This window comes from Micropterus salmoides, unplaced genomic scaffold, assembly GCF_014851395.1.
Source record: "Micropterus salmoides isolate LMB-PRFRI ecotype aquatic unplaced genomic scaffold, ASM1485139v1 Ms_hic_scaffold_1, whole genome shotgun sequence".
Taxonomy (NCBI): domain Eukaryota; kingdom Metazoa; phylum Chordata; class Actinopteri; order Centrarchiformes; family Centrarchidae; genus Micropterus; species Micropterus salmoides.
The window spans coordinates 2651818-2679381 of NW_024040040.1; the positions used below are offsets into that span (position 1 = coordinate 2651818).

The 27564-nt window shown below is 41.0% G+C and overlaps 1 protein-coding gene and 1 pseudogene across 3 annotated transcripts; one reads left to right on the forward strand and one right to left on the reverse strand.

The window, feature by feature from the left end:
* The window catches only part of LOC119887775, an 878746-nt pseudogene that overhangs the window by 489511 nt on the left and 361671 nt on the right, over positions 1 to 27564 (reverse strand).
* On the forward strand, positions 678 to 25362 carry LOC119899784 (gastrula zinc finger protein XlCGF57.1-like). 3 transcript variants are annotated; one of them, XM_038714726.1, is made up of 2 exons: positions 678 to 1173; positions 22754 to 25359. In XM_038714726.1, exons 1-2 carry the CDS (start codon positions 1098 to 1100, stop codon positions 24454 to 24456), a joined length of 1779 nt encoding a protein of 592 aa, XP_038570654.1. In that variant the 5' UTR covers positions 678 to 1097; the 3' UTR covers positions 24457 to 25359. The 3 variants fall into 3 exon arrangements, with proteins under 3 accessions (XP_038570654.1, XP_038570498.1, XP_038570571.1); XM_038714570.1 differs by lacking the exon at positions 22754 to 25359 and adding an exon at positions 4331 to 6613 and having other exon boundaries at positions 679 to 1173; XM_038714643.1 differs by lacking the exon at positions 678 to 1173 and adding an exon at positions 19161 to 19680 and having other exon boundaries at positions 22754 to 25362.

Sequence of the window (27564 nt, forward strand, 5' to 3'; positions counted from 1 at the left end):
AAGGCAGACAAAAAACCCAAAATACATGTACAACGAGAAGCTGGGGAGTCCTAGGTAAATGTCAGGGTGGAACAGTTCCAGAAACTTCAGGACTTAATAACAGACAGTTCAGTAACAATGCAGGGTTTAGGAAGAAAAGGATTTATTTATAGTCTGACTGTTCAACCAACATAACCTGCTGTTGTCATTAGATGAAAGTATCTTTCTTTTATTAGAAATGTATCAGACAATTATTCAGCAAGATAGAAGTGGTTGTTAAAGTTGACTGTATTCACCTGATATCAGAATCTGCTGTTTTAGCCAAGTATGTGAACACATGTTTCTTACACAGGAGAAGCAGAACAAATTCAGGTGTTACAGCAGCACAAAGACAGAAATAAGTACAGATAAATAGAGAAACTAACAAAACAAATAATCAACTCTGGGCGTCCGTGCCTGAGGATCTGAGGCTGCAGAATCTGTGACATCTTTTAAATCACTTCTCAAGTATTTTATTTATGCTACGAACACTCTGTATTGTACTTGACGTGATATTTCTATTTACTTAAATAAAGGATCTGCGTTTTTCTACCATTGTTACCACAAAGAAATACGGCCCTGTAGATAAAGTGTGGTCACTTTTATTTTGAAAATCAGCAAAGCAGTAGAACCGGAATCAAGTGTACTTCCGGTGGCTAACATGCTAACTTTCCCTTCACGTTACCGTGAGATGCAGCCGGAGTTCAGCAGCAGAGCCTGCATGTGAGGATCAACGTGTTTAAGTGGACTCTGTTTAAACTTTCGGGATGTTTCACCTCAGACTCATCTCCTGTTAGCCAAGAATGCTAAAGGAAGTTAGCTTGTTAGCAGGAAGTAGCCGGAGCCGGAGCTCGGCCTCACAGTCGGAGCAGCTTCCATAGAGACCAAACTGTATTTTTCACGGAGCCCAAATGTCCAAATGTCCAGATAGAGCTGTCTGAATAGACTCTGTGCTGTTCCCTTTATCTGAACATGTTTAACATCTGAATTATCTCCCGCTGTCCTACGAAGCTAATGCAGTTAGCTTAGCTTGCTAGCTGGAAACAGTCTGGAGGAAAAGCTGCTGTGAATCAGTAAAAATGTCTAAAGTGGAGAACGAGGAGGAACTTTGTGGACAACGCAAACTACTGGACGCTGTTTTCAAGCCTGAAGCAGGTTTGTGCACTTTACTGCTTATTCTCACTGTAAACTGCCTTTACTGCAGTAAAAGTACTAATACCACTCTGTGAAAATACTCCACTGCGAGTAAAAGTCCTGCATTCAAACCTTCCTTCAGTAAAAGTATGTGAGTATTATCAGCAACATGTACTTACAGTATGTAAAATGTTCCTGTCTGCTCTTATAATATTATTACTTTACAATTGCAACACCAATAAATGAAAAACTATAATTATTTTGGCCTGAAAATAATCCTCTCAAGCTATGAAAAGTAATTTAATAGGTTGTTTGGACTAGAGATGCAACGATTACAGATTTTGTTGGTACGATTATTGTCAGAGGAATAATCACGGTTTCACAATTACTATGCATGAACACTAATAATGACTTAAGTTGTTTTTAATATTTATTGACATTAACTACTATACGTCTATAAAATGGCGAGTGTTGAGGTCTGGGGTTCAGGCTGGCGGGCGGGCGAGACTGGCAGAGATGGGCTGGGGTCCCAGTCTTGGGAGTCCCTGGGCTCCTGGCTGGCTGGTGGCGGCTCGGGTCTGAAGGATCGTTTCGGGGGCAGAGAGAAAAGCGAGTTAGCTCAGTAAGCAGAAGTGAGCAAAACATACAAATATGACGTAACGATCCGGAGAGGACTGGATCTCTGGCTTCGCCTTAAGGAGTGGCTTGACTACTGATCAGCAGCAGGTGAGCGTTGGTGTCTCATCCAGAGACCGGTCACTTCCCCCCAGGCAATTGCACGGGAGAGTGAACGAGAACAGGGGAAGGAAAAAGACTAAATACAACAATACTTTATCCACGTCAAAGTAACTCTAAAGCACATTCATACTCAAACCAGATGTCACATTAGGTGTCACGGCACGGGGGTCGGTACGGTATCCCATAGTTCAACAAATTTTCTAAGTTGAACCACAGACAAAACCCTGTCACTCACTTCAGCACTGACGGCTCCCCTGAAACTTTACCTGCTACAAGTCTGAAGCCCCTTTTCCACTGCACAGTACCAGCTCAACTCAACTTGCCTTTTTTTGATTTTCCATTGTGGATAAGTTGTACCTGCTACTAGGGGTGCAGCGATTACCGGATTTCATTATTAACCGCGCTTTAAAAGCCACCAAGCAATGTGCACTGCACGGCGAGCTCGCGTGCACCACGCAATCAAAGCAGTAGAACTTTAGTGTGGAGCAGCAAATTGCTTCTTTTCTTAAAGGGCCTTTATGGAAGAACGTAGTCCTCTCAAGACCTTCAGTCACTGAACATTTAACGTTACATCATGTCTTCTCCTGTCTGTGGTGAGAAAATGTTGCCAGGTGTAAAACACTAACAGAACATCAGGAGCTTATAGACTTTCAGGACTACAGGCTACCAGTTAACTGCATTTCAGTTAACACTGCACTCAATTTCTTTCTCTCATTTTCACTAAAACATGTATGGATGAGAATTGATGACAGTAACAGCTCAGTTTATTCCCCTCCTTTATAACAATTTCCCCATGTGGATAAAAGTTAATGTTCCTCTTATATTAATAATACTTACGTATTATAGAAATATAATTGTTAATGTAATTAAATATTAAAAATCAACATAAGTCATTATTAGTGTTTTGATATTAATTAATGCATAATAATCCTGAAAATAATAATAGTAGTACCAACAAAATCTGTAATCGCTGCATCCCTACCTGCTACCAGGTACTTTTTTTTGTATCCTTCCGTCGAGGTTCCAAGCGAGCTGAGGCGATACTAAAGGGGTGGTGATGGGGCAGTGGATAAGATGCATGCCTTTGACCCGGGTTCAACTCCCCACTGTGACACGTCCACCAATGTGTCCCTGAGCAAGACACTTAACCCTTAGTTACTCCAGAGGCGTGAATATATAGCAGTTATGAGTCGCTTACATTTAAATGTAAAATGTGACGTGAAAACACAGCAGACTGCAGATTACAACAATACCACACATTTTAGTCACTATTATCTCGATTTGAAGTTCCATACTGTTTCCTCTTCGCCCCACACACAAGTTCTCAGGAAAGAATGTACATGATTGACAGCATCAAAACTGGAGTATATGCAGCTGGAATTGGGGCGATTTGTTAACATAATCAAAGTTGATTGCGAAAATTGAATTGATAACGTTATGTAGCCGGAACGAAAAGGTGGAGCTCGGAAATGCGGAAGTGCAGCTCCGGACCGTCTGTGGTTCTTCCTGTTTGGCACAGGCAGCTGCTGATTGAGTGACAGCCGCAATTAAACTTTACACATGATCAATAAAATCAATGCGCAACTCACGTTAATGATTTTAACCAGCGCACGGTGTGGCACGGTAGCGCATAGTTAGCGTCCTCTCTTTATTCTCCAAAGGACAGACAGGCGGCAGTAGGTGACGGTGAAAGCAGCGGAGTAGAGGAAAACGTGAACGCTACATTCAGTCTGGCAGTAAATGTACAGTATTGGTCACAGCGTGTCTGTTAATTAAAGTCTGTCTATTGTTTTCCAACTGCTGGATAAGTTAAGGCAGCTAGTGTTAACTAACATATCTTCAGACTGCCGTCTGGAAGCTGAGCAGGAAGCTTTTCGGCTGCTAGTTCAATTTCATTTGTTGTCATTCATCCACATATCGGGTACACAGTGAACCAAAAACAGTTTCTCAAGGCCCATGGTGCTCAACACAAGATTACAATAATCAACTGACAAGACTAGAAACAAACATATAACTACGCTAGATGAGATTAAAAAAAAAAGGATCAGCTATATCAGGGTGGAGTGAACGTGGTTTGGCCTGAGCGTTGTAAAGTGCGTAGTTCAACCCCCATCTGACTCTTTACTAATAACAGCAGCATCAGAAATAAAAATAGTAGCAGCAGAGGTGGTAATGCTGTAATATTGTTATAACGCTATGCAATGTTAGCTACATTTAAATGAAGTAACATTAAATATCTGCATTTCATTACTACCTACTTGTTTGGATTGTTTTTAAATATTTTGCTTTAAAAGTACCAAATAGTCACACAGTGAGAAAGATACATATTTATCAAATTTGTTTTACAATCGCATCATACCACTCATAACATAAGAAATAAATGATATTAACAGGAAGTTAGTTTTCTAAAATTTTGTATGCATTTCATTATTCTCCACAGATGTCCAGCTTCTGTTGGTGAGTCAAGAAGAGGTTCCCCCTGAGCAGCAGGAGAGGAGCCCCAGTCTGGACCAGGAGGACCCACCAGAGCCCCCACACATTAAAGAGGAGTTGAGCCCCAGTCTGGACCAGGAGGACCCACCAGAGCCCCCACACTTTAAAGAGGAGTTGAGCCCCAGTCCGGACCACGGGGACCCACCCATTAAAGAGGAACAGGTGGAACTTTGGACCAGTCAGGAGGGAGAGCAGCTTCGAGGCCTGGAGGAGGCTGATATCATCAAGTTCACATTCACTCTTGTCCCTGTGAAGAGTGAAGAAGACGGTGAAGAGAAACCTCAGTCCTCACAGCTTCATCAAAAACTCACTGAACAGATGGAAACAGAAACTGATGGAGATGACTTTGGAGGACCAGAACCAGCCAGGAACTCAGATCCAGATAGACATTTACAACCAGATACTGATGACAGAACATCACACTCTGAACCTGAGACTGACAACAGTTGTGATTGGGAGGAGACCAGGGAACCTCGGTCAAGTTCAAAGCCTCTGCTAGATAACAAAGTACCTGTAAGTGATCAGGAATGTTATACTAAAAAAATATCAAGCAAGTCCTCAGAATCTGCTACAAGCTTGGACAACAAGGGCCATCGGCAGGAACACAATGGACTCCAAACAAAGGAGAAACAATTGAGTTGTTCAGTTAGTGACGAAACACACTTAGAAAATAAATCCTTAATGTCTAATGTGAGACTTAATTCAGAAGGGAAACATTTCTGTTGCTCAGTGTGTAAAAAGACTTTTCGATTAAGACGAGATGGTGTCAATCACTTGAGAATCCACACAGGGGAGAAGCCTTTCAGTTGTTCAGTCTGTGGTAGAAGGTTTGCACAAAGCTCAGCTTTGACCACTCACTTAAAAGTTCATACAAAAGAAAGATTTCTAACAGGAGAAAAACCTTTTAGCTGCTCAGTTTGTGAAAAAAAATTTAGCCGCAAAGGCGATTTGTTGCAACACATGAGAACCCATACTGGAGAGAAACCATATAGTTGTTCGTTGTGTGATAAAAGATTTCCACGAAAGGAAAATTTGAGATGTCACATGAGAACCCACACAGGGGAAAAACCATTTAGTTGTTCTGTTTGTGGTAAAACATTTGCTCAAAGCTCAACTCTGGCCACACACTTCAGAGTTCATACAGGAGAAAAACTTTTCACTTGCTCAGTTTGTAAAACAAGCTTCACAAGCAGAGGCAATCTGTTCAATCATATGAGAATCCACACAGGGATGAAACCATTTAGTTGTTCAGTGTGTGATAAAACATTCGGACGGAAGGATCATCTGAGACGACACATGAGAAGCCACTCAGGGGAGAAACCTTTTAATTGTTCTGTTTGTGGTAAAACATTTGCAGACAGCCAATATCTAAAACAACACTTGACTCTGCACACAAGAGAGAAAAATGATACAGAAGAAAAGCCTTTCAAATGCTCAGTTTGTAAAACAACATTCAGTCTCAGAGGCAATTTGTCCAAACACATGAGAATCCATACTGGCGAGAAACCTTTTAGTTGTTCAGTTTGTGGTACAGGATTTGCACAAAAGCAAATTCTGAGAGCCCACATGAGAACCCACACAGGAGAGAAACCTTTTAATTGTTCTGTTTGTGGTAAAACATTTGCACAGAGGTCAACTTGGACCACACATTTGAAAGTTCATACAGGAGAAAAACCTTTCACATGCTCCGTCTGTAAAACCAGTTTCCGTCGCAGAAGCTGTTTGTCCGCACACATGAGAATCCACACAGGGGAAAAACCATTTAGTTGCTCTGTCTGTGGTAAAACCTTTGGACAAAAGGGAAATCTGAGACGACACATGAGCACCCACAGAAGTGAGAAACCATTTAGTTGCAGTGTTTGTGATAAAACATTCACTGAGCTCGCTCATATCAAAAAGCACAAGTGTGCTGGTGAGAGCAGCAGAGGTAAATGAAGCTGCAGAGATGATTGACGTTTTCCAGGTGCTTTTTTGGTATGACATGTATTCTTTGAGTTAATATGGATAAAAGTGGTCTAATAGTAGTTTGTCATCTGTACAGCACTATGGTCAGCATGTGTTGTTTATGAAATGACTGACCTCCCAACAAGACAATTTAATTTTACAATGTTATTTATTTGAGACTGGCATAAAGCATAAACTGCTTTTTTATATTTCATTTTCTTTTGATTATGATGTGTAAACTTTTGTAAACCATTAGAAGATACTAATAAAATGTGTAATGCTTTAATAACTGTGTTGTATGGTGTAGTGAATGTATCATTTGCAAAACCAGAATCCGTGTATGGTTCATTCTTTAATTCTTTCATTTCAAAAACAAATTGGAAAAAAACAAAAAACCAAGTAGTTTTTTGTTTTTTCTGTCTTAAAACCAAAACGGATAAAAGGAAAACCAAATAACAGACATCTGTTTTGTTTTTCTGTTTTATTTTCCATAACGGAAAACAAAGGAGCTGCGTTTTGTTCTATCTTTGACCGGTGTTGTATCCCTACAACCCGTTGGTCAAGGCCCATTGGTGTTTGTAACAGTGTCACAGGCCAACGCAGTGGGGAAAGCCCTGTAGCGTCAGCTTGTGACGGTAAAGGCAGGTATATGATATTTAACAGAAAAGACTGAGTGAGAACATAGTTGGGGTCAAAGGAGGGCCAGGACCGTTGAATCAGGAGACTTCTGTTTGTGTATCCTGTGAAACAAAAAGTCAACATTAGGCTAAATATTTTTATAATTAAAATTTATATCAGGCTATTTCTTTTCAGGTCGCCTCTCATATCAACTGTGACGAATATGATTGTAGAAGTGAGCGCTATGTTAGAGAGCCTCAAACCCTCAACATTACGTCAAGTACGTCAGCATTCAGGAAGCATTTTGGTTTGGGCTGATCTGAAGCAGCTGGTTACCTGAGCGATCTAAGAAAATACCTGAATATGTTTATCAAGGGTTTTTCCTCGAGGCTCTGGCCAGGGTGAAGGCCGACGCTCCTAATCTATGTGTTCCTGCAGCTCGAGGCTCTCTGCACAACTTTCTAAATTCTTCCATCTCAAAAAGAAAATAAAGCTCGGATCGAAACAGTGAAGCCAAGAGAGGCTGAACGAAAATAACCAACATTTTAATCTGTGTATGATTCGTTAATGTCCAGCTCGCCGAGTGACCCAATATAAGTTCATATTTGCTGTGTACCATTGGATGTACTGACAACTATCACTGAGTTAATTTGATACTGAAGAAAGCGTTCCTGTTCCAGCTGCTGGTGAGTTTCAAACTGAACGTTGAGCCAATAGCAGCTATATAACATCGTCCTGTTTTTCAAACTAAAAACCAACGTACTTATGTTGATGTTCAAGCTCGTCTTTATTACATTTAATCGGCACCGCCATCGCCCAAGTGTATCTGCTACAGGTTGTTAAGTGTAACACAAACAACGCTACACTAATCGGACTCATTAAATATGAAAATATATTTTTTTAAAACAAAAAAACAATGTCTGTTTTTGTTTTCTGTTTATCTATTTTTCCGTTTTGGTTTTAAAATGTAAAAAACAAAAAAAGGACTTGTTTTGTTTTTTTTTTTCGATTTGGTTTTGAAACAAAATAATGAAAGAACCATCCACGGATTAACCAGTTATAGTTATTGACTGATGTCAATTATAGATAATCTGAATAATTAATGGCAAGTGATCCAACTGTAAGTAATCCTTATGCATCAAGTAAAGTAAAATACTTGCAAATGTACTGGAAATTAAAACAAGCAGCTTCTGGCTTTTTCATGTGCTTCTAATGATGAGAAAATAGATCATAGTCCACCATGATGATCATGTTCATAAACTCAGCTAATTTTGTCTAGTGACATAATGAACGGGCAAATAAAAAACCTCATGTTGGATATTTGTAATGGCGGCTGTATCGCGTCCTGAGTTTACAGTGATTGACTTTTTATATCTAATACGATCTGGTGTTTACATGCACCTAATCATCCGTCCCAGCTTTTTTCATTTGTTTTTTTGGAACATTATTAAAATTGTAAATGTAATAGGTCCGAGGTGCATTTAGTGTTGATAAAACTCTGCTGCGTGTTATGAGATCTGTGAAGTCCACAGTCTCATTGTTTGTAAGGATTGTTGTAGAGAGTGGTAGTGTTTAGTTTTGTGTTTCTTCGTGAAGAATAGGGACTTTACACTGTAAAAGAAGGAAGTTGTGATGAGGTGTTACAACTTGTGAACTCTGGTGCTAAACAGTGTGTTACGTTGTCCAACAGAAAAGTAACTGTTTTTGTAGGAACATGGATCAGCAGAAACAGTCTGTCAGATTTAAGAACGCTCCTCAGACATCTTCCCCAACACTAACCAGCATGCAGTGTGCAGCTCTCCACTTCACTGTGGCGTTTGATCGCTTGTCTTGCTTTTGTTTATCTACTTCTCTCACATGCTGAATCCAGCGTAGTCTGCTGAAGCCTCCCTCCTTGCTTGCCCCCTCCTCCTCCTGTGACCCAGGGTTTGACTGGATGTGTATTCAGAGGAGCAACGGACTTTCAAAATAATAGTGATAAAAATGTTTTGGCGTTTCTTACTTTTTTACTGAATAAGTTTTGTGCAGAGAAGATGCTTTTAGTGTAACAAGTAACATGCAGAACAAGTTTTACTATCTGAGAGTATTTATACTTTTAATTAAATACATGCAAATATACTTTATGTTGCGTTTGAGGTTATTATTAAGCTAATCACGGCCCGCACCACTGATCTACCGGTCCGGACAGACCAACTGCCCCCCAACGTCAGTTCCACCCGGCTTAACCCAAAACACTAGGCTTATGTAGGCCCTATGAAATAATTGAATCTATAACTTTAGTTTATTTTAGTTAGTTTTGCAAACAGACAATACTGTTTCAGTTAGTCATTGTGATTTTGTAAAGCCTTGTTTTTGTTTTTATTTCAGTCAGCCACACCTAGTCAAAAACTCCTCTTCAACACGGACAGGGTGCGATTAATACCGTGGTGACAGGTGAAGCACAAAGTGTGCACAAACTGGAGGACCTGGAGATGAGCAGAGTCAGGAACAAACAGATGGTTTGGTGCTCCGTTACCTGGGTCAGGCTGGGTTTGCTGAACCTCTCTCACCACAGACTCGATCTCCCAGGAGACATCAGCCTCAACACAATATGGGAGAGATAGTGGTGGGAAAGGGGCGTCAGGATTGAGATTTCTTGATCTTGTACTTTAGGTGAGAGAGAAGTTAAAGCGACCAAAGAACAGAGTTCGGTCTCTTAGTTGTCTGAATACAACAAAAGGCTGCTCTTCCCCTCCAGGCAGTGCATCCACTCCTCTAGGGCTAGCTTGATGGCTAACACCTCCGTCTCCCACATCATAACTGCGTTCTGCCGGGTTGGGCTACAAGGATGCAGCTTCTGCTTCGGACCAGAGCTCTGAGAGAGGAAAGCCCAACCCCAGTGTCAGAGGCATCTACGTCCACTATAAACTGACAAGAAGGATCAGGATGGACCAGAATGGGAGCTGACGTGAACAGATTCTTTATCTTGGAAAAAGCAGAATCTGCTTCCGGAGTCCAGACAAACAGGACCTTAAAATGGCATGTGGGACCATATAGACACGATTTTGGTTCTTAGATATTTTTACTGTTCCCACACTTTACTTTTTTATGTGTCAGATATTTATTCAGGATGGAAGTGATTGTTACAGTTGACTGTATTCACCTGATATCGGAATCAGCTTTATTATCTAAGTATGTGAACACATTTTTCTCAATGTACTTAAACAGGAACAGACAAAACAGCGAAGAACAACGACTACAAAGCTGAACAAATTCAGGTGTCACAGCAGCACACAGACAGAAATGAGTGCAGAGAAACAAAAATACACAATAATCACAATAAACTAAATAAACAATCTGTGGCCTGTACTACGAAGTGAGCTAAACTGATCATCCAGGTAAGTTCAGGAGTAACTTTGTGACGTCGGGTGTAACTTCCAGGTTAACCCGCACTACGAAAGGTGGACAGGTGTTACCCGATGTCTGTTGCCATGGCAATTTACGCAGCATCTCTAAACTGCTACGAGCAGGTTTTGTTCGTGGTTAACTCGAGGTCACCCTGCACGTGGACTACACACCACTTCTGTACTCAGTGTTAATGATGAGAAGTAGGATATTAATACACACTGCTTCATAACATATGTTTACATTTCTTCCTGATTTGTTCCACTGAGGCTGCGATGAAGTTCTGAACACAACAGCATCACATTCAGACAGCGAGCCCTGCAGCCGAGCTGGGATTTTAGAGAGGAATTAATTAACGGGACAGTTTCTTAGATGGAGCCCGTCTGTAGTCTATAATTGAATTCTCCTAATTGTTTTCACATATTTAGATTTAGACTATTTTTTCGTGTCCAAAAAATAGGGAGCCAGGGTTAATAACAGAGAAAAAAATCCTAGATGAAAGTGTGAAATTCATGCCTTTATATCTGAATCATATTACACATAAAAGTAGAGCCCATAAAAAACAGAATAGAGATTTGAACTACAATAAGAACACTGTGAAGATAATTAGGCTACAGATTTACTCCATGTGATGCCAACAAGCCTCCCTGGCTTTGATTTAGCCGTTAACTTGTCTTTACATTCATAATTTGTGTTCCTCTGGAGAAATACGGAGCATGCGCCGTTGCGAAGTTGTTACCCCGAGTTAACTGTGAGTAGGTTGAACTCCCTTTGGGCCACAGCTCTGGAAGTCCCTGCCTTTAGAAAGGTTTTATTAATTCTAACACCACTCTGTTTTACTATCATTGTTCTGTCTTTATTGTTGAATATTTTATTCCTTTTTACGGCAATGGCGTCAGCAGACAATTTGGTGAGATAAACAGACGTTTATTTTGAAAATCATCAAAGATGTGGTACCGGAAGCAGGGGAACTTCCGGTGGCTAACATGCTAACATTTTCCGTTACCGTGAGATGCAGCCGGAGTTCAGCAGCAGAGCCTGCATGTGAGGATAAACGTGTTTAAGTGGACTCTGTTTAAACTTTCGGGATGTTTCACCTCAGACTCATCTCCTGTTAGCCAAGAATGCTAAAGGAAGTTAGCTTGTTAGCAGGAAGTAGCCGGAGCCGGAGCTCGGCCTCACAGTCGGAGCAGCTTCCATAGAGACCAAACTGTATTTTTCACGGAGCCCAAATGTCCAAATGTCCAAATGTCCAGATAGAGCTGTCTGAATAGACTCTGTGCTGTTCCCTTTATCTGAACATGTTTAACATCTGAATTATCTCCCGCTGTCCTACGAAGCTAATGCAGTTAGCTTAGCTTGCTAGCTGGAAACAGTCTGGAGGAAAAGCTGCTGTGAATCAGTAAAAATGTCTAAAGTGGAGAACGAGGAGGAACTTTGTGGACAACGCAAACTACTGGACGCTGTTTTCAAGCCTGGAGCAGGTTTGTACACTTTACTGCTTATTCTCACTGTAAACTGCCTTTACTGCAGATATTTTTTGTAACCAATATTGCGATTGAATTGTGATTTTTAAGCTCTTTACCTTCTGTATTATTTAAAATGGACAAGCAGTAAATCAGTGTGTAGTATGACCAACACAATATTTGATAGAACTACACTGCTCTTTCTTGTTATGATGAATTAGGTAGAATTATTAAGAGCAATAATGGAGAAGATATATCAAATTATAATAATATGAGAAAGATAATTTGAGTCACCTCATGGCATTAAATAAAGATACAGAGTTCATCTTTCTGTGTCCCAGTAAGCAAACAAAAACTACTCAGTTTGAGGTTCAAATCAAAAGTTGGCCAACGAAAACGAAACCGAGTGACGCCTCCCGTGTTTAATTGACAAGCTTAGTAATTCTTCGACAACACTGGAGCCTCCGATGCTGGTCAGCAGCACAGGCTGTAACTCAGGACAGACTGGGCCTCTTCGGACTTGTGCGTTTGGTTTGAAACGCCATTTCACAGATATTTCCTGAGCTGACTGGTGACACAATACGCTTACCTTACTACACGTGTCTTTCTGCATTTTTCCTGTCCGTCAAAGCGGCGGATGTTCACACTATGTGACTGATCGGTGACAGGGGGTCACACGCTACAGGAGGTGACAGCGAGTCTGTCACCCGACGCTGGTCTCCAAACCACAATTTGTCAAGAAAACACACGTGAAATGTGAAACGGGAAATGAGCGATCCTGCACACGAAACAGCTGTTTGTTACTATAAAGATAGAAATTATAAAGACAAAGAATCTGTGCGAAAGGATGGATTAGCACACTCCGGTAGCAGGGATTGTCTGAGCTACAGAGAGAGATGAGGGGAGTAAAAAGGGTTTTACAGTGAAAAAGTAGCTGTCTGCTGTCATTGGCTGGATGTCTGGCAGATGTCGGCAATGTGTCGGGAAGCCCATGTGACGCGTCATTGAGTAGTTCACACACAACAACTGCCGATCAACCGCTGATTTACTCCTGATCACAGCCTGACGGTCACCGAACGGCAAATTGGGCTAAAAGTCATGAAGTGTGAACTGGGCTTTAGAGACACCTGCTCTGTGTCTCTGCCGCAGGGTGCTTCCCTCTGAAGCAGCTGTGAGCTGCTGTCCACTAGTTTTGTTTTCCAAGCGGTCTTAAGGTGAGGAATGCACAATAAGAGCAAGAACACAATGCACATCAGAGTATGGGGCAGGTAGACTTAAAATTATTATGAATTCCCCTTAGATTAAGACGTTAGTCTTCTAATATTCTTACTTTTTTTCAACATCTTCGAGAACACAGATGTGGGATAGATTGTAAATGTGGCAGAAGTTTGAACAGAAAACTTGTTGAAACACAGGAGCCAGGAGTTTCTAACTGAATAACAATGAAATAATTTATAATTTATATGAAAAGGTGCCACATACCCATTTTAAAAGGTTACTTCCCCAAACAAAGACACAAAAAGGAGTGACTAAAGCTGCGTTTTTACCAAAACTTATAGTCCCAGGATCCATTTTTGAAACAATATGCTTGACCACTAAAAGTAGCTTTTTTGTTTGTGAGTATAATGAAGAGACAGATTATTGAAGAATAAGAATTTGTCTGTTTCATACCCGTATTCAGGGTTTTTACTAGAAAATGTTTACAGGCTTTAATGTTGAAGAAAAACCATTTAAATCTTTCATACTGTCCACTGCTTCAGCACTTCTTTTCACTCTCTGAACACTCAGTTTTAGTTCCTGTGCTGTGTTGTTTATTTACTTTGTTTGACTGTTTCGCCTTTTCATTCTCCCTCAGTTGTTTTCTTATGTCAGCGGTTTATTGCTGCTGTTTGGCTGGTTGTCTCTTTGTTTTTGGTTTGTTTGTTTGTTTGTTTTTTTTCTCCGCCCCAAGCTCCCCTCCCCGTTCTCTTGCAGGTGTTGTCCTTTCTCTGTGGTGTCTGTTTGTGTGGAGTTTGCACCCCCCATCCCCATTTCTGCCCCCGTGTCTGGCCCAGTGACAAATCAATACATAATAAATAATAAAACAGACAAAGGAGTATATTAAAACTCTCTTGTTAAAGTAAAATCTACCTGGCACAACACGGTATCTAGCTCCTCATACTGCAAACCACGCTGTGGGGCAGGACAGGTTTTAGCTGTCCGGTTTTCCCTCTGATGTACTCCAGCTGCTCTGCCTCCACTTTTGCTGATTTATGGAGTTTATATGTTACTGGTTACTTCAGCAGTTACTGAGTTTGCCGTGCAGCTAGCCGTCCTGTTGCTGATTCTGCCTGGTGTGGAAAGTCCACGAGACTGTAGACCTTTGTGTTTCGGTCTCTGTTTCAGAACCGTTACAGCCCTAGTATTTTGGGAGCGTGAGATTTACATTGGGTGTGGTAGCGGTCATCTTAGAGGCATGTATTCACTCGCATAGACAGTCAGCCAGAGCGAGCTGACTGGCAGGTTAGAAGGTTAAAACCTGCTTTCACCTGGTGGTATAATGTAAAATGTTTTTGGTTTGGTGGTTATTTTGGGGGAGGGGTGTACAGTCACCCCTGGGGTCCCAAAAGCCCCTTCTCAGTGAGATCCTTGTTCCACGGTGAAGTTTCTGTGGTGGAAATGCAGCTTATATCATGCCTGCATGTGTGCTGACTCGGCAGGGATGATAAGAAATGAGAAAAGTTGATCTACAGTAGAAATATATCTGAAATCAACACAGAATGCCTAGAAGTTACAGTTTTCTAACGTGTGTATGTATTTCGTTATTCTCCACAGACGTCCAGCTGCTGTTGGTGAGTAAAGAAGAGGTTCCCCCTGAGCAGCAGGAGTGGAACCCCAGTCTGGACCAGGAGGACCCACCAGAGCTCCCACATATTAAAGAGGAATGGAGCCCCAGGCTGGACCAGGAGGACCCACCAGAGCTCCCACATATTAAAGAGGAATGGAGCCCCAGGCTGGACCAGGAGGACCCACCAGAGCTCCCACACATTAAAGAGGAATGGAGCCCCAGGCTGGACCAGGAGGACCCACCAGAGCTCCCACACATTAAAGAGGATTGGAGCCCCAGTCTGGACCAGGAGGACCCACCAGAGACCCCACACATTAAAGAGGAGTGGAGCCCCAGTCTGGACCAGGAGGACCCACCAGAGCCTCCACACATTAAGGAGGAACAGGAGGAACTGTGGACCAGTCAGGAGGGAGATGAGCTTCCACAGCTGGAGGAGGCTGATATCACCACGGTCACATTCACTACAACTTCTGTCCCTGTGAAGAGTGAGGAAGATGAAGAGAAACCTCAGTCCTCACAGCTTCATCAAAGACTAACTGAACAAATGAAAACAGAATCTGATGGAGAGGACTGTGGAGGACCAGAACCAGCCAGGAACTCCGATCCAGATAGACATTTACAACCAGATACTGATGACAAGATATCCCACTCTGAACCTGAGACTGATGACAGTTGTGATTGGGAGGAGACCGGGGAACCTCAGCCACGTTTAAATCCTCTGCAAAAAAATGAACTACCTGTAAGTGATCAGGAATGTAATACTGGAAAATCATCAATTTGCTCCTCTGAATGTGCTACAAACTTTGACCACAAGGGACATCTGCAGGTAAACAATGGACTCCAAAGAGAAGACAAGCAATTTAGTTGCTCAGTTAGTGGTAAAACACACTTAGAAAATAAATCCTTAATGTCTAATATGAGACTTCATTCAGAAGGAAAACATTTCCGCTGCTCAGTTTGTAAAAAGACTTTTCGATTGAAACGAGATGGTGTGAATCACATGAGAGTCCACACAGGGGAGAAACCTTTCAGTTGTTCTTTCTGTGATAAAATATATGCTCAAAGCTCAACTTTATCCTCACACTTAAGAGTTCATACAGGAGAAAAACTTTTCACTTGCTCAGTTTGTAAAGCAAGTTTCACAAGCAGAGGCAATTTGTCCAATCACATGAGAACCCATACTGGGGAGAAACCATTTAAATGTTCAGTTTGCTGTAAAACATTTGCACGAAAGGAAAATTTGACACGACACTCGAGAAGCCACACAGGGGAGAAACCATTTAGTTGTTCAGTTTGTTGCAAAACATTTGGACAAAAGGATCATCTGAGACGACACATGGGAATCCACACAGGGGAGAAACCATTTTGTTGTTCTGTCTGTGGTAAAACATTTGGAGACAGGCAATATCTGAAACATCACTTGATTGTCCACACAAGTGAAAATGTTCAGACAGATGAAAAACCTTGTTTGTAAAACCCAGTTAGTTGCAGTGTTTGGGATAAAACAACTGTCACATCAAAAAGCACAAGTGTGCTGGTGAGAGCAGAGGAAGTAAATTAAGTTGCAGAGATGCTCGTTGAGCCGATTCCTTCCAGCAGGATTGAAGTACTGAGGTCAAGACTTTGCTCAACACTGATCAGTTCAGAACTGTGACACAGACTCCAAAATAAGTCATGCTTCACCTTTTCAGCTAAGATGAAGCCACATGACCATTTTAATTCTGTCTTTATTTGTCACACATTATTTAATCTTTTTCTGGGTTTCATTTTTGGTGAACACGTGCAAATTGTTTCTAATTAAATGGACTCTCCTGGTCTTAAATTCATCTTATTCTGTGTTAAACATGAACAGCTGATTCTTAAACAGCTCACACTGTTTTTGTCTTATTTCGGTCATATCACAAGTCTTTAGACAAACTTTGATTTCACACAACTGGACAGCTGATCTGTTGGATTTACCCAGTTTCCCTTGTAAGGTTCAGTGTGCAAGTTTTAGTGGCATCTAGTGGTGACTCAGCTCAATCACCCAGAGAAGCTTCGTTGGCCGACACACTCTGTTGACTCTTGTACTGAATAACACGTGTGGTCCTCCATTTGACCAAATTTCGCTTCCCTTCTAACAGACTAGACTACGACTACTTCTTCTTCTCTGTATTGAACGTAGTGATAAAACACGCTCTGTAGCACAGTTTGTCCGTTTGGGTTTCTGTAGAAACATGGCGGGCAACATGGTGACGTCCATGTAAGAGGCCCCGCAGTGTCTGTAGATATAAATGTCTCATTCTAAGTTAATAAAAACAGAACGGTTCTTTATGCACCACTGAAAACATAGTTTTTAAAACTTTTTATATAACCTTTATTTAACCAGAGGGGAAGAGAGTTGCTGGTCGCAGTAATTATTCTTTAACTGGTCTTCGTCCTGGGGCTCGTGTGCATGGTTATTGCAGTTGATTTGTTGCAGCAACAGACTATCTACACACATCCCTCCGCCCCAGCTGGACAAGGAAACCGTCTGTGGAAACATAAAAAGGGAGTTTTGTAGAAAAGAGACTGTGAAGTTCAGTGACAGTTAATCTGAGGCTTTATAAGTCTGAGTCAGATAAATCAAGTGGGGATCTTCAACACTTACAATGTGTTTTCTCCAGTTACCATCAGGTCTGTTGGGATGTTGATTTACCTGAGGTCTGTTTTAGACCGGCTCCAAACCTTTAGACCTTCAGACTCTCCAGGCGGCAGCAGCAGTTTCTATATGTGCTTCTCTTTAAAAATCTCACTGAGATCAATGTTGAAATGACGTGTTGCTCACTAACATCGATTCAAACTTGTGGCTGCAGCTTTATTTAGTAGCTTCATGGTTCGTGTGTCTTTATTTCACTCCTGCTCCAATCAGGAGGGTTTCATGTCCCTCACAGTCTGTCCGAGTCTTCCTGCCTCCTTAGTTTTCTACTTAAGAATGAAGCTTTAAAGCCTAATTTCAGCTCCAGGACATTTCCTTTAATGATAAGCTACAAGTCATCTGGAAGAAATAAGTAGATAACTTGTCATTAACAAACAGGTTTCTCTGCAGCACATCGCCGTCTACCAATTAGGTAGGTAATAGAATTGGGTAGATGGAATAGTGCCTGCTTTGTCCTCAGTTAACAGTCCTGAGTTGTTAATTTGGAGAAACTTAGCATGTGCTGTTTCAGTATAACTCCGATAACTACAGCTTATGTTAATGTGTAAAACATTTCAAGCTTTCAGCTGTAGGTGTAGGTGGAGAAAACTATCTGCGCCACAACGTTCGGTCAAATGAAACTCAGCTTTAAACAGGAAACACAGAGTGATGTGAGTGTTTATTATTAATCATATCTGTTATTCAGTTGTAATAAAGTTTGTGTTTGACAGTTGAAATCTATACTTCATGTTTATTCTCTACAGCAAGAGGAACGTGAGTACTGCAGGAACCTCCTTTATGACTGGTACAATGACATTTTCACTGATGTCCACTGGATGGCAGCAATGTTTCACTGAACTACATTCTGAAACAGGGTAATCCAAACTTTCCACTTTTCAATGAGCATTTCTGCTGGTGGTTGTGTTGTTTTAGTTTTTGTACAAGGAACAGCTCCAAAACATTCAGCATAATAACAGACATACTAAGTATGATAGTTAAGTAAAAATGCACAAATGTTTAAGACTTAATGTTTCTACAGGATTTATCCAGGGTTTGATTCATAACTTGAAGAGCTGAACGAAGGTGAAATCATACCCACAAAAACAAAAAAACAACTGCAGTTCATCGAGACTGTTTAGCTTCTCAGTCTGAACATGTTTAACATCTGAATTATCTCCCGGTGTCCTACGAAGCTAATGCAGTTAGCTTAGCTTGTAATAAGATGGAAAATATCTTTGTTTTTTTAGAAATGTATAAGACATTAATTCAGCAGGATGGAAGTGGTTGATAGAGTTGACTGTTGACCTGATATCAGAATAAGCTTTATTGGCCAAGTATGTGAACAAAGAACGAGGACAACAAAACTGAACAAATTCAGGTGTCACAGCTGCACAAAGACAATAAGGACAGATAACAAGAGAAACTAGCAAAATGAATAATCCAAAGTATATTAAATAAACTTTACAGCAACAAGTGAACTGATTACAGGTAACAGCAGGGGCGGGCTGTACTAGTGTTGTAGTAGAACTAATACTGCAATACTGTGTCAAGCAAAGGGACAAGTCCAAACATCATCGATGTAAAAGACAGAGATTAGTAGTAGTAAGTATAGTATTTGTAAGAGTAATATGATCACAATATTATAATATCATTATTATACAGAGTTGTTTGCATTAATATGCTACCTTCACATACATAAAACAATAAATTTAGCTGACATTTTGCTTGTTTGCTGTTTACTTTTACTTTATGTTATTTCTATATTTATTTCAATAAAGGATCTGCGATTTTCTACCATTGTTCATTCTTTGCAAAGAGCTATGGAGCTGTAAATTAAAATTTGGTCACTTTTATTTTGAAATTCATCAAAGATGTGGTATCGGAAGCAGGGGAACTTCCGGTTGCTAACATGCTAACTTTTCCTTTCGTTACCGTGAGATGCAGCCGGAGTTCAGCAGCAGAGCCTGCATGTGAGGATCAACGTGTTTAAGTGGACTCTGTTTAAACTTTCGGGATGTTTCACCTCAGACTCATCTCCTGTTAGCCAAGAATGCTAAAGGAAGTTAGCTTGTTAGCAGGAAGTAGCCGGAGCCGGAGCTCGGCCTCACAGTCGGAGCAGCTTCCATAGAGACCAAACTGTGTTTTTCACGGAGCCCAAATGTCCAAATGTCCAGATAGAGCTGTCTGAATAGACTCTGTGCTGTTCCCTTTATCTGAACATGTTTAACATCTGAATTATCTCCCGCTGTCCTACGAAGCTAATGCAGTTAGCTTAGCTTGCTAGCTGAAAACAGTCTGGAGGAAAAGCTGCTGTGAATCAGTAAAAATGTCTAAAGTGGAGAACGAGGAGGAACTTTGTGGACAACGCAAACTACTGGACGCTGTTTTCAAGCCTGGAGCAGGTTTGTGCACTTTACTGCTGATTCTCACTGTAAACTGCCTTTACTGCAGTAAAAGTACTAATACCACTCTGTGAAAATACTCCACTGCGAGTAAAAGTCCTGCATTCAAACCTTCCTTCAGTAAAAGTATGTGAGTATTATCAGCAACATGTACTTACAGTATGACAGTAAAAGTACTCACAGTGCAGTAAAATGTTCCTGTCAGTGTTTTACTGTCATACAGAGCTGCTCTTTATCACTTTACACACCAACAATAGATTATTTAGGCCTAACATTAATTTCCACTGGAAGCTGTCAATGAAATGGAAACTGCAATCAAGAGAGAAATTCACATTCAGATTCCAATTTTAACTTTGCTCAAATTACTTAAACTGCGGTCCATTAATCTCGGAAGTCGGAGCTGAATGACGTCACACCCGTGTTGACCGTGTTCCAGTACAACAACGGATTCATATCGGACCTTGTCAACAATACCAGGAGATAACAGCACATTTTGCACAAACAAACAGTGCACAGATATAAGTTGGACAGGACTGTGTGTACGACTGATTTAATGAGACACAAATAAAGATAGAGGTGTGATAAAAAGTGCATTACTATACAGCTTTCACTACTGTTGATGCTTGGAGCAGCCATCCTGGAGTTTGAGGCTGAGGTCGGTGAGTTTCTCCGGACTTTCTGAGCTGTATAGTATATTATTACATAAAATTGCAATGCAAATAGTAAAATTAAATCATTAATATATTAACATCCTAACAGTATACTAATAGATTGAAATTTAACTTTTATCTAATAGTATTATAATTATATAAACACTATTACACTCATTTAAAGTAGTTTCTCCTCCATGTTGTGTGAAAAAGCCTCTGCAGTGGAAAGATGCAGATTTCCAGTGTGTGCTGCTAGCCTCCCCCTGAGAGCAACACCTTCCCCTCGTTCTGTTTTACTAAAGTGTAAAGTGTGATTTATACCTATGTGTGTATATATACGCCGTAGCCTATGTGTTAATACTGTTTACCTTTAGTCTTGTTTACATTAAGTGTGGGTTGTTTGGGTGCTGCTGGTGTATCGTGAATCCGTCCCTGGTTCAAAAACTACACAAGCACCAATCGCAGTAAACTGTTTTGTGATGAGTGATTTATGTTTTAAAAGCTGTTTTTCAATGTCAACGTTTCAAAACGTCTGTTTCAATATTTTCAAAAGCTTTGACAAATTTTTACGGCCAATGTCGAGTATACAGATTCCAGGGTCTTCACTTTGATAGTCCTCTAATGGTTTCACACCATCGTTGAACACAAAGAGAAGGAGCACGCACGTAGTATAAATATGTATGTAATAAATAGTTTGTTCAACTCTGTGTTACTTGAACATTTTTCACTGCGCTCCTAAAGTTCTTGGTGTGCTCCTAAATGAAAAAATTTAGACATGTGCTCCTTGGGAAAAACCTTAGCGTAGAGCCCTGCATTGTGAAGTTTACTACCTAGTATCAGTAGGGTTGGGTATCGTTTTTTTTTTTTTTTTGAAATTCTTTAAATTGAACACTATATTAACTGTTTAAAGTATACTTAAATCTAAATCTAAGTAAATACAAAACACAACAACTGGTTCCATATTGGTACCGGGATTCGGTACCCAACCATATGCATCAGGCAACAACAAAACTAGTACTGATACTTACTGATACTACTGATACGTTTAATACTGGCAGGAGTGTTGATACTTAGCCATAAGAGCTGCTGTTATTATTCGTATGGTCGTATCTCATACTGCATATTTTAACTCCCACTACGTTTAACAGTGCTCTAACTTTGCTGCTATTAAAGTCTGATTACTAGCCCGGGCTTTTATTTGCTAAAATCACTCAATTGATCAATTGACCCTGCCTATATTTGGGAAAGGCCTTTAATTCATTTTGCATAAAAGTGAAATAGACTCCTATGAAACACTTTATTGATTTCAAACAGAATATTACTTGTATAAAAATCATCCACTAATATCAAATACATGTCATTCATTTGATCTTGCGCCGACAGACGGCTTATGCGCTTTTATTATACCAGCCTTCTATCTTTATTTACTTTCCTGTTGACCTTTGTGCAATGTGTGCAACTGTGACACAGAATTTCCCCTCGGGGATCAATAAAGTATTTCTGATTTGAAGGCAGCAACGTAATGAAAACAACAGGGTGCCAGAGGTCAGCAGATGGACTTCACATGACAGGATTCACAACTTGGATCACTGCTAGTATCATTTGATACTTTAACATCGCTGTGAAGGTGTGTTATATCATATAAACGTGCATCTCCTTTCCCCAGTTTACATCAGCCCTCATGGAGACCACGGTACCTGCCCTACTTTCCAGATCAGCCAGAAGATCCTAAAGGATGGATGAGATAGTTGGCCTGTATCTTTTAAAAGTTAAACACAGGACATACATGTGAAATCAGCACAGACGTTTTGGTTCCCAGCCTTCAGATTGACATTATCATAAATCAAGGCTAAACCAGATCAAGTTTTTTTTAAAGTGAGTCAATACTCATAAGAACACTTTAAATCAACGCAATATTATAGTCTATGCCTACGCCTGTTTAGGCATTCACACCGTCTGCGATTTTCTGTCTCCCTGCATGTGTCAGATGCAGGTGTGCTACTGTCGTATTTCTGTAGTGTTACAGTTTAATCCTTGTTCATAAAATATGACGCTCTGCTGCCAGTAGACTTGTTCATGTCTGTGATTGTGCATCTGCTGCTAACACCGCCTCTTTTATGTGAACGCGCTCCTGGCTGAATTGGGAAACCGGCTGTTATCTCGTAGCCTCTCATTTAGCACCGAAATGTGCTTTCTAATTCAGTGCCGTAGATACAGGACATTAAGACTAAGGAACTGGTTTCGGTACCCAACCCTAAAGAACTCGTATATTCATGTTTATGTTCTGCTTGCTCAACAGTTGTTTGAAAAGTTGCTATTAAAACACATTCGGAAAGGGTTTGAAAGTAGTGCTGTCAGTGGTTTGATTGTTAACAGGAAGTAAATTTTTCTAAGACGTGTATGTATTTCATTATTCTTCACAGACGTCCAGCTGCTGTTGGTGAGGAGAGAAGAGGTTCCCCCTGAGCAGCAGGAGCGGAGCCCCAGTCTGGACCAGGAGGACCCACCAGGGCCCCCACACATGAAAGAGGAATGGAGCCCCAGTCTGGACCAGGAGGACCCACCCGAGCCGCCACACATTAAAGAGGAGTTGAGCCCCAGGCTGGACCAGGAGGACCCACCCGAGCCACCACACATTAAAGAGGAGTGGAGCCCCAGGCTGGACCAGGAGGACCCACCCGAGCCGCCACACATTAAAGTAGAGTGGAGTCCAAGTCTAGACCAAGAGGACCTCTGGACCAGTCAGGAGGAAGAGCAGATTCGATTGCTGAAGGAGGCTGATACCACCAAGTTCACATTTACTCCTGTCCCTGTGAAGAGTGAAGAAGACGATGAAGAGAAACCTCAGTCCTCACAGCTTCATCAAAGACTAACTGAACAGGAGAAAACAGAATCTGATGGAGAGGACTGTGGAGGACTAGAACCAGCCAGGAACTCTGATCCAAATAGACGTTTACAACCAGCTACTCCTGACAAGATATCCCACTCTGAACCTGAGACTGATGACAGTTGTGATTGGGAGGAGACCAGGGACTCTCAGTCTGGTTTAATCTCTCTGCAAAACATTGAAGTATCTGTAAGTGGTCAGGAATGTAATACCGGAGAAACATCAAGTAGCTCCTCTAAATTTGCTACAAGCCTTGACCACAATGGACATCTGCAGGAAACCAATGAAATCCTAACAGAAAAGAAACCTTTCAGTTGTTCTGTGTGTGGTAAAGGATTTGCACAAAGCTCAACTTTGACCAAACACACAAGAGTCCATGCAGGAGAAAATCCTTTCACATGTTCAGTCTGTAAAACAAGTTTCCGTCTCAGAGGCAATTTGTCCAAACACATGAGGATCCATACTGGCGAGAAACCTTTTAGTTGTTCAGTTTGTAGTAAAACATTTGGACAAAAGGATCATCTAAGACGGCACATGGGAACCCACACAGGGGAGAAACCATTTAGTTGCTCTGTCTGTGGTAAAACATTTGCACAAAGGTCAGCTTTGACTATACATTTGAAAGTTCATACAGGAGAAAAACCTTTCCCATGCCCAGTTTGTAAAACAAGTTTCAGTCTCAGAGGCAATTTGTCCAAACACATGAGAATCCATACTGGCGAGAAACCTTTTAGTTGTTTGGTTTGTGGTACAGGATTTGCACAAAAGGAAATTCTGAGAGCCCACATGAGAACCCACACAGGGGAGAAACCTTTTACTTGTTCTGTTTGTGGTAAAACATTTGCACAAAGGTCAGCTTTGACCACACATTTGAAGGTTCATACAGAAGAAAAACCTTTCACATGCTCCATTTGTAAAACAGGTTTCCGTCGCAGAAGCTGTTTGTCCGCACACATGAGTATCCACACTGGAGAAAAACCGTTTAGTTGTTCAATTTGTGGTAAAACCTTTGGACAAAAGGGAAATCTGAGACGACACGCAAGAATCCACACTGGTGAGAAACCATTTAGTTGCTCTGTCTGTGGTAAAACATTTGGTGAAAAGGTTCCTCTGAAACGACACATGAGCATCCACAGAAGGGAGAAACCAAGTAGTTGCATTGTTTGTGATAAAAGATTTACTCAGCTAACTCACATCAACAACCACAATTGTGCTGGTGAGAGCAGTGGAGGTAAATGAAGCTGTAGAGATGCTTGCTGAGCTGATTCCTAAGTACTGTGGGCAAGATTTGGCTCAACACTGATCAGTTCAAAACTGATAATTGGACAGCTGTTGTAGTCAAGACCAACACCAGAGTGTAGTGATACTGAGGCAAGACCAAGACTATCAGGGGCTGAGACCAAGTCAAGACCAAGACCAGTGCCCTGCACTACATGACACACAGTAAAATGTGAAACATGATCAAAGGCATTTCTCTAATTTATCGGAAAGATCCACATTCCCACAAAAACACCCACACACAAACACTAAGAGCTGAAATCAACCTGACCATCTTTATTTAACACTCCTTTTCCATTTTCTACCCTCCACCTAATGCAAAACAAGTTTTTGTGCAAGTTTCTGTTTCACTCTTGTCTTCCATATTTGATCCTCAATATTTAATCTGCAACTGTGTATTCACACTCACAACATGCCATGTGTTTATAGCCATATTTAATATGTAAATTCCTCATAGAAGTGGAGGCGCACTACTTGGGCTTCACAGTCTGTTGTCACATCTTTAGTCTAGTGCCATGGTGTGTAGTTTTAATGTTTGGAGCTGTATTCAGCTGACATTACCTAAGATTGATGTAACATTAGCTACATAGCTTTATGTGGCCTGTCTCAACGTTGTATGTCCTGTCCCCTCAATTTCTCAAAGTTAACACTACTTTAGCTACTTCCCTCAATATGTTATCCTGTTGAGTCCCTGCAATTAGGTAGCTTGTGCGCCTGGCTGGGTGGCAAATAATTGGCAAGCAACTGAAATTAGTGCCCTGAAACATCAGTATATACAGTGGGTACGGAAAGTATTCAGACCCCTTTAAATTTTCCACTCTTTGTTTCATTGCAGCCATTTTCCAAAAATCAAAAAAGTTCATTTTATTTCTCAGTAATGTACACTCAGCAACCCATCTTGACAGAAAAAAAACAGAAATGTAGACATTTTTGCAAATTTATTAAAAAAGAAAAACTGAAATATCACATGGTCATAAGTATTCAGACCCTTTGCTCAGTATTTAGTAGAAGCACCCTTTTGATCTAATACAGCCATGAGTCGTTTTGGGAAAGATGCAACAAGTTTTTCACATCTGGATTTGGGTATCCTCTACCATTCCTCCTTGCAGATCCTCTCCAGTTCTGTCAGGTTGGATGGTAAACGTTGGTGGACAGCCATTTTCAGGTCTCTCCAGAGATGCTCAATTGGGTTTAAGTCAGGGCTCTGGCTGGGCCATTCAAGAACAGCCACGGAGTTGTTGTGAAGCCACTCCTTCGTTATTTTAGCGGTGCGCTTAGGGTCATTGTCTTGTTGGAAGGTAAACCTTCGGCCCAGTCTTTCATGTGTCTTGCACTGAGGAGAGGCTTCCGTCGGGCCACTCTGCCATAAAGCCCCGACTGGTGGATTGCTGCAGTGATGGTTGACTTACTACAACTTTCTCCCATCTCCCGACTGCATCTCTGGAGCTCAGCCACAGTGACCTTTGGGTTCTTCTTTACCTCTCTCACCAAGGCTCTTCTCCCCCGATAGCTCAGTTTGGCCGGACGGCCAGCTCTAGGAAGGGTTCTGGTCGTCCCAAACGTCTTCCATTTGAGGATTATGGAGGCCACTGTGCTCTTAGGAACCTTAAGTGCAGCAGAAATTTTTTTGTAACCTTGGCCAGATCTGTGCCTTGCCACAATTCTGTCTCTGAGCTCTTCAGGCAGTTCCTTTGACCTCATGATTCTCATTTGCTCTGACATGCACTGTGAGCTGTAAGGTCTTATATAGACAGGTGTGTGGCTTTCCTAATCAAGTCCAATCAGTATAATCAAACACAGCTGGACTCAAATGAAGGTGTAGAACCATCTCAAGGATGATCAGAAGAAATAGACAGCACCTGAGTTAAATATGAGTGTCACGGCAAAGGGTCTGAATACTTATGACCATGTGATATTTCAGTTTTTCTTTTTTAATAAATTTGCAACAATTTCTACATTTCTGTTTTTTTCTGTCAAGATGGGGTGCTGAGTGTACATTACTGAGAAATAAAATGAACTTTTTTGATTTTTGGAAAATGGCTGCAATGAAACAAAGAGTGAAAAATTTAAAGGGGTCTGAATACTTTCCGTACCCACTGTACATAGCCAAGCTTGCTAGCTTTGCTAACGTCACTAACACATTGCTTACCTTTTATATTATCCTTTCTTTCTAAGAGGCATTCAAACTTTAACGTGATCCCAGCTGTATCCGTAAGTCTTGCAGCGCAGAATATACAGATAGCTTCTGGCTGTTGTTTCACAGATTAATTCTTTATGGTTTAGGTAGCCAAATATTATTACCATGATTTTGTTGATATATCCTTCTGTCCCCAGACAGCCACAGCCACATTGACTTTCTTGCAGTATGTGTGTGTGGCGGGGGGCTTCACATTATTTGTTGCATTTGAAGCAATATATTTTACATCAATTTAAAGTAAGGATCTTAACAAAACCCACAATGCACAGGCAATTTATTGATATTCCACAGTTGTGGTTTTGACTTTGTATTGAAATTAAATCCTCAATGTTTGACCATGCGGTTGATTCCGAAGACAGACAGATGTCTAAAACTACAACACTACTGCCAGCTAACAACAAGCACACCAAGCGACTTTCTTCCTTTATGGACTGGTAACGTAACTGGGCATTGTTGGCTTTATATAGCTCAGTTGTAACATAAACTGGCTAAAAGCACAGCACTGTATAGGTTTTGTAAATGTACCTTGACCTGTTTTTCTTGAAGGTTTTATTGTTGTGACTTTTTCATTGTTAACGTTGAGATTATTATGTGACCATAGTTCTCAGCTAAATTGTTAAAGAAATGTTACGCTTCACACAGACACAGTCTTCGCTAACTAACTCCTTTTAACTTGGCACCGTTAACCTTCACGCAGATCACATACATAAAACTCTGTTCGGCCTTAAACAACCACACATGCAGAGAGGAACTCAGGCCCCATCCACACCACTCCGGTTTAGTTTACAGAGTTTTAAAATAAACACTGTCTCCGTCCACACAAGCGTTTTAGCTGCGTATCAGAGTTGATCTCCGTCTACATTAAAACACAC